Consider the following 7,810-nt stretch of genomic DNA (forward strand, 5'->3'; position numbering starts at 1 on the left):
TTTTTCATTTTGTGTTAGATGGCAAACTACAACAATTTCTTTTGAATTTCTGGACAGAACCAATGATACACAGATCCTCCACAGCAGTCTCCTGGCCCCTCGCTCACTGTGAGTTTCGCTGAGGAAGGGGGCGTGCCAGCGGCCCCCATGGGGTGGGCTCGCTTGCTCCGCGGACATCCTAAGGAGGCAAGACAATGCACGCGTCCTGCCCTACAGTAACCGGCTCAGCCCGCCTGTCCCCGCTGCCCGCTGAGCCGTCTACCCTAGCACCCTGATCATGGACCGCATGACCACAGAGACGCATGCAGAGAGGGGTAATCAGGAATTTCCTCAATGTCCTGAAACTCCGACAGCATGCAGGTTTTAGAATTACAGTGCATACAAACCAAACTCAAGGACACCACACGTCTGCTCTCTTGCTTAATAACTTTGATGTCATTTAATTGATCTGTAGCCAAAAATGTACCACTCAGAGCGCTCCAGTCCAGAGTAGCAAGGATCAAGCAACATGCAGACTCTGCTGGATGAACGCCCTCTAGTGACCGATCCAAAAGACAGACGCACTAATTGAGAGAGAAAACTCATAATATTCAAAATGAAATAAATAGTAAAAAAAAAAAAAATGATTCAGATTGGCCTCGTGTGATCTACGTACGGTGGCATGTTTTCAAGTGCAGCAGGGCCTATAATGAGTGCTTCGCATGGGAAAAATTCCCTTTAGTTATTCCTGACCATTTATAGCCCTTAATTATGCGCCTATTTTGTGACCCCCGAGTTCAACGGGGCCAATTCCTGTGTAGACCCAAATCCTGATGAACAAAGGTGGAATGTGATGCCCCCTATTTTTTTCCCCCTCCTCTCCTAAACGTTTCCCATCCATCCCGAGCTCAACTGGTTGTATAGACAGCGTATTGAAACAATTAGTGCATCTCACTCACTCGCAAGGAGGAGAGGAGAGTGGCTGCCGATGGAGTTCAATAAGAAGTGAAGCTCGAATCAATCTTTATAGTCCAAAAAATGTTCGCGTTAGGACCCAGTTGGGTCTGCGATTGTGGCTGACATTTTCCACGTTGCGAGGGGAGGGGTCGGTGCAGGGAGGGAGGGGGTGGCGGGGGGCGGCCCAAAGGGGGCACTGTCAATCAGTGAGAGTGGCCGAGGGTGGGCAGGCCCCTCTGACACTTTGTAACGTCGGAGGGGGATATTTAACTTGGGACCGAGCACCCACTCGCTTCCAGACACGCTCACCCACGCACCGTGTGCGCTTCCACTAACTCTTCTTTCTCACTCTCGCTCTCTTTTTGCTCTTTTTTTCTCTCTCGCTCTCTCTCTTCCTCTCTCTCTCTCTCTCTCTCTCTCTCTCTCTCTCTCTCGCTCCCCTGCTGCATACTCACGCACTCGCTCCTCCAGCAAGGAGCCACTCAAGTTGGGGAGCTTCTCGTGGCAGCCACCGGAGCAGAAGGAGAAGCAGGATCTTTTTTTTGTCTGCAGACCTTCCAGCACATTTTGGGGACTCTCTCGCCATGCGTGAGAAGGAGCTTCTCTGCGTGGGCACAACGCATTGAAAAGGGAACTCGCAACTCTTTTTTGTTTGTTTGTTTTTTCTTCTTATTACATGGAATAATAAGAGAAGAGCCTGAGAAAATAAGCTATTTGGAGCATTCTCTGGGGAGCTAAATGGCCTTTTGACGTGAGACACTTTCTGGAATACTACAGCTTGTCTTCTTTGAAAAGAAATAATAAGCAAGTGCGTGGAGCGTGTCCTCCCCTCGAGTGTTCGAGGGCACGTTTGTGCGTAAAGAGGCAGCCCCCCGCCGCCCCCGCCCCCCATTGCCGGGCACCTTTTTCGGAAGCAGCCCGTCTGTTTCCTTGCAGCGCTGTCATCCAGTGACTGTTTCACCGTGGCTTCGGGTCGTCCCAGTGGTAACCATGACAACCGAGAGGAGCCCAAAGTGAATCCAAGAGGGGGAAGCTGCGGCGTCATCTTCTCGATTGAACACTTTTGTGGGGGGTTATTTTTAAAGAAGGCTGACGCACCCCTGGCCACCGGCAGGCTGCGAAGTGGTCTATTTAAAGTGTCGCCCGTGAGTGAACTTGTCAAATATATGAAGCGTCAGGCTTGCTCCTCTTGAGTAGAAGTGTCATTTACTGTGCGTAAAAGTCCCGAGAGGAACCATGGGCAGCTCTCACCCCCCAGTGCTCCTCTACATGCTGCTGTGCGTCCACGTCGGAGTGGGCCAGCACTTCCTCCGCCTCCGTCCATCCCCCAGCGACCACCTGCCCGTGCCTGACCTCAAGGAGGACCCCGACCCGGATTACGACCCCCGGGAGCAGGACTTCTCCGAAAGGACTCTGAGGAAAAAGCTGGGCAGCCACTTTGACCCCAACTTCATGTCCATCGGCGCGCCGGTGCTCAGCAACCACTCGGCGCCAGACTTCAAGCTGCAGGGGCCCATGCCCAACGAGATCAAGAAGCTGGAACTGACCGAGACCCCCTACGGCAAGCGCGTCAAGGTGGGCAAGAAGGCGCGCAGGAAATTCCTCCAGTGGCTGTGGACCTACACGCACTGTCCCGTGGTGTACACCTGGAAGGATTTGGGGGTGAGGTTCTGGCCGCGCTACATTAAGGAGGGCAACTGCTTCTCGGAGCGCTCCTGTTCATTCCCAGAGGGGATGTCTTGCAAACCCGTCAAGTCCATCAACAAGATTTTCCTGCGGTGGTACTGCCAAGGCTTTTTAAGACAAAAATACTGTACGTGGATACAGGTGCAGTACCCCATCATCTCAGAGTGCAAGTGTTCGTGCTGATCCCCGACGCGCTGCTGGGAGCTGTGTGGAGTGGACTGGTTTCTATTGCACTGTTAACTCTCTACAGAGGTGGGCACCATAGCAAATCTATTTTTTTATATAGCATTTTAAAGTGAAATACCAACATTGTACATATTTAAGAGGAATGCAGCTATTTTTTCTAATTGAACCAGGACCATATTTTATTGTCAACCCTGAGACGTTTTGGGTGGAAGGGGGCGGGGACAGCAGCACTTCATATGGAAGAGCTTTTTTTTTTTTTTTTTTTTTTTTTCCTCCCCCTCCCCCCCTAAGAGACATTGATGATGCATATGCTACACTTCTCCAAGAGGTGAACTCTCTTTTTTTCCAACTGACTGTTATTTCACTGCAATGCTGCCTAGAGTTTTTTTGTATAATATTATCAATATTAAGTTGTAAAAAAAAAAAAAAAAAAAAAAAAACACAGAAGTTGAGGTTAAAGATTATATATAAAGGCGTGAACTCAGCTTTTTTTTTTCTTTTGGGAATACATAGTATTGTAGAAATAAACAAATCTGTACGTTTTATTTATTTTAACGATTGTGAGTATAGAACATAAGGACAGAGAATAGAGTATACCAGAAAAAAATAATATGGGAGATGTCTACTTGAATTATCAAAAAAAAAAAAAAAAAAAGACACAAAAAATAAACAACTGAAAACAGCATCCAAGTGTACATGTTCTGGTCACATTTCTAGCAATAAAGTCTATGTTTTCATCATGCATGTGCTATAGTGTATGTGGAAATATTGAACATGCTCATCCACGCTCCAGGGATTTCTGCGTGGACTGCCTGACACTCCACACACAGTGAATGAGGAAAGTTTGTGGTTTACTATGCTGTGTGATGCGCATAGCTTGACTACCACAAGCAGAACTGGCATGCATTTGTCTCAACCAGAAGGGAGTAGAAAGAGGGGAGGGGGAGTTGTATGACGAGGAAGAATGGGTGGTGGAGGGGGGGAATCATGCATTCACCCCCCCCTCCTATGTCCGTGCTGCCGAGGTGTTAACATAATGGCTCAAATATGATGCAGACGTTTCAAACGGTGTCTGTCTGCAGGCGCTGGACGCCGCACACAAGTTCCACTGAGGTATTTGGAGACCGGCGCCTATTCTAGTCTGACCACCCTGCACTGAGGGGTGGGGTGGGGGGTGGGGGGGGGGGGGGGCTTAGGGGAGAGGGAGAGGGGAGAGAAAAACAAAACCCATAAAACATTGCTCAACTGTTTTATTACTTTTAATAGCCAAACATGAAAGAGATATAGCCCAATTCTGGATTCAAATGACTCACGTGTTGTTTGTTTTAGTCCTAGCGATGCAATCATAGCTTGAAATAGACGCGTGACTAAGTCAGCTTTCAAAGTGCTACACGCCAATTACGTGCATAAAAATGCGCATTTGCGGGCTCGATTTGACACTTGCCGCCCAGCCATTGTGACAGGAGCCGCTGTGGGGATTTGGTAAGCAGAGGAGGCTGGGAAGAGGGACGGCAGCATGCCAGTTTAAAAAAAAAAAAAAGGGTGGGGGGCTGCTTTCCTTACTGTCAGCTTCTTTCTTGATGATGTCTCGGGGTTTTTTCGAAAGTGCGTCTCTGACTCGACGGCGCCACTCAGCCGCCCCCTCTCGACTGCGCAGAATGAAGCACTTTGGGAAACAGTAACCCTTTCAGCCTCTGCCCGGAGAGTATTTTAGAAGCGTGTGAAAGGCAATACGCCGCCCTGGCTCCAGCCACTGAGGTGCGCACCTTTTAGTCGCAGGAGGACCCCCCCCCCCCCCCCCCCCCCCGCCCCCCATCCCCCCGGCTGCCTGTCCCATCGGGTCCTCCTCCCGAGTGGGGGTCTGAGGTGATCCCTGGGAGAACCAGCAACATGGTGAACAATCCTGTGTCACATTATTGACTCAATTAAGCCAACTAGGAATTAAATTTAGGTACACCTGCACAAGCTATGATCCCATACAAGAGAAAGTGCTACACAGCAAAAGTACAATATGTGATGATATTGAGTCATGGCACTGAAACAAAGTCAAACTAATAATAAGGAGCTGTCTTTTCCACCTCAAAATCCAGCCGTAAATTAATCCCAACCTAGAATTACATATAAATGTTAAGAATTTATGGAGATTAGAGACATGGGAGAAAAAAAAAAAAAAAGCTCCTCAGTTAAATGGGTACTGCGCGGTTTATTTGTCACAGCCGAAGACGTATCCAATCCTCAGCTGTTAAGAGACGCCTGTCTTCACTTTGCGGAAACATGCCGACGTGGCCTAATTTACGACTTCGCGCCATTCGCTGAGGCTTAAACGCTCATTGGAAAATAACGACGCAAATGCGTTGAAAAGAACCACATCACAAGAAACACTGTCGTCTTCTTTGTGCATGGGAGCATGATACGGGTTTAAGATGGATTGAGGTTCACTTGGGACAGATTTGATTTGCACCGTCATATGAGCAAACATAAGGCCAAAGGTCACGTCTTCATCTTCCATGTCAGTGCTAATTCATGGAAATCATGCGCTACAAAATGTATCGCCCGCCCAGGCCGAGCGCACTGCCGCACAGCGCGGAGAGTAAACGGTGCAATAAAATATCACAGTTGTCCTGTCACCGTTTTAGCTGATAACTGTCGCTATTCTCAAGAAGCAGTCTCGTATTTCTTTGTACTCACTCTATTTTGTATTTAACACACAGGTAACATGGCATTCGATGTGTAGAACCACCTGACTCTACGTTCTTCCTCATCTCTTCCACTCCTTTTACATAGTGCCCCCTAGTGTTCCGACTGAGACACCACATAACTGAGATGCCTTGTGTCGCAGGCCACATTTAAGCGAAATGCGTGGTAAGACTGTTAAGAAAACATGCAGTTGGATGTTAAAAGTTCACTAATGGCAAGTTGTTACTGTAAAACGTCTTATGAAAGAAACTTGTGAAGAGTTGTTTTTGAGCAATATTTGAACAAAACATTTTATCCAATAATTGCAAGACTTAATGGCCTTGTCAACTATCAGTACTATGTGAGGGGTTGAAAAAGTGGTATAGGTGCACCCCTTAAAAAAAAAAAAAAAAATGTAAAAACATGCGCAAAAACACACTGACATACACACCAACGCAGACAGAGACGGAGACGAGGCTGCGTGGCTGTAACTAAGGCCCAAACCCCATGGTGGTGAAAGCCAGTGAGTCAGCAGAGTTGAGGTTATTGATGATGACAGGGTATTAGATGGAGCACTGAAGGGGAGTGGTGAGTGGATCTCTCTCTCTCTCTCACACACACACACACACACACACACACACACACATTAGTGGTCTGACTGATGGAATGTTGGGTATCATCTGCTGTGTGTATGTGTCAAATATTAGTTTGCACTTATGAGAGCCAAAAAGCAAGGCGCAGGCCGAATTGAAATATGGACAAAATTGAGACACATTTATCAATCAGTCAGTCAATTAAGGGTTGTACAAGACCCCTTAACTATTAACTCTTCAGATAATAAGCAAGTCCACGCTCAGGTGCAACATCACAAACGTAACTCCACATTTTGTTCGGGGAGGCGGACTGGACAAGTGTCCCAACACTTTTGCCAATATAGAACTGTAATAGTCAGCCACTGCACAGCAACCATCCAATTTGTCTTCTTTGGTTGAAAATGTTATTTACGCCAATGACAGCAACGTTTAGTGACGGGTAAAACAATCAAATGCTCTTAAACTGGATGGGAAAAACTGTTTGAGTGAATTGAGACGAAGTCCGCATTATTTTCAGATAGTGATCGCCCGTTCATCACGAGTTCCAAAAACACCCACGATAGAGACTGTATAAAGCAAAAAATATATATATATATTGTGTTCAAGCCTTAAAATACCACTCCTACATGCTTTAAACATGAAATATATGTTTGAGCATAAACATTTTTGAAGACAAAAAATGGCATGCAATTTTTAGAAAATACGAAATGTAAGAAAAAACGTTTTGTTTAAGCTTGAAAATGGCCCTCCCACAAGTTGTAATCAAATTGAAACTTTAAATTTAAGCAGTTTCTAAACATAATTCAAAAAATAAATAAGAAACAAGACCTATAGGTGAACAGTAATATATTGGTTTATTATATGTGTTAAAACGCACCTTTTAAACACATTCAAACGTATTTGAACATCCCAAACATTTACAAGCACCAAATGAAAATAAAAATATGTATTAGGGGTGCACCGATACATTTTCAGACCAGGTACAAGTACTTAGTAGTTGCCGATACAAAGTACCAAAACTTGATTATGCTATTATGTCTTGCAATTTTGATTTTAATCACAGAAAAATTAACTTTTCTTGAACATGGCATAAGTTTCAACAACTCGCCATGACTAATATTTTAACCCTGAACACTTAAGTGATGATGTCATCCGTGTTTTGTTTACTCTAAAGTGTCTCCACAAGGTATATTTCAGGCTGATAAAAGTGGTATCAGTGTCTTAGTATCGTAGCATTTTTTTCAAGTCCGAGCACTATTACAAACATACAGTATGAGCTTAGTAATAGTCAAATATAAGCCAAAAGTGATAAAAGGATTTTATAGTTCAAGGCTTAAGAAGACCCCTACCAAAGACACTGCAATCAAATTTACACTTTAGAAATACAAATCTCACCGCAAAAAAAAAAAAAAAAAAAGTACTCTTAACAGGAAACTTTGCTATATAGCGCCACCGCGATATGTGAAACACAATATAAAGGGGGACCTACTGAATACCATTTTTTGTTACATTTTTCTTTGGTAGCGTGCCATGCTTTTCTAATGTAAAATATGTGCTTTAGCTAAATAAAGGCTTGGGAAATGTACCGCATGTGCAGTGCCAGTTTGTAGGTTTCTTACAGATCTGTCGGACTCTTCCTGGCGTGAGCTTCCAAGCACCAAAAGGCAGCGATTGGTCAGTAAGACTAAAAGTCTATCAAGTTTACATCTGCGAGTTCTTTTGTGAATGTTCTA

General features: G+C 45.3%; 1 protein-coding gene across 1 annotated transcript; it reads left to right on the forward strand.

The window, feature by feature from the left end:
* The first annotated feature begins 1,781 nt into the window (after nt 1-1,781).
* On the forward strand, nt 1,782-2,998 carry nog2 (noggin 2). The gene has a single exon (XM_061706377.1). It carries the CDS (start codon nt 2,173-2,175, stop codon nt 2,803-2,805), a length of 633 nt encoding a protein of 210 aa, XP_061562361.1. The 5' UTR covers nt 1,782-2,172; the 3' UTR covers nt 2,806-2,998.
* Nucleotides 2,999-7,810: the final 4,812 nt, after the last annotated feature.

The sequence above is a fragment of the Phycodurus eques genome, chromosome 19, assembly GCF_024500275.1.
Source record: "Phycodurus eques isolate BA_2022a chromosome 19, UOR_Pequ_1.1, whole genome shotgun sequence".
NCBI lineage: Eukaryota > Metazoa > Chordata > Actinopteri > Syngnathiformes > Syngnathidae > Phycodurus > Phycodurus eques.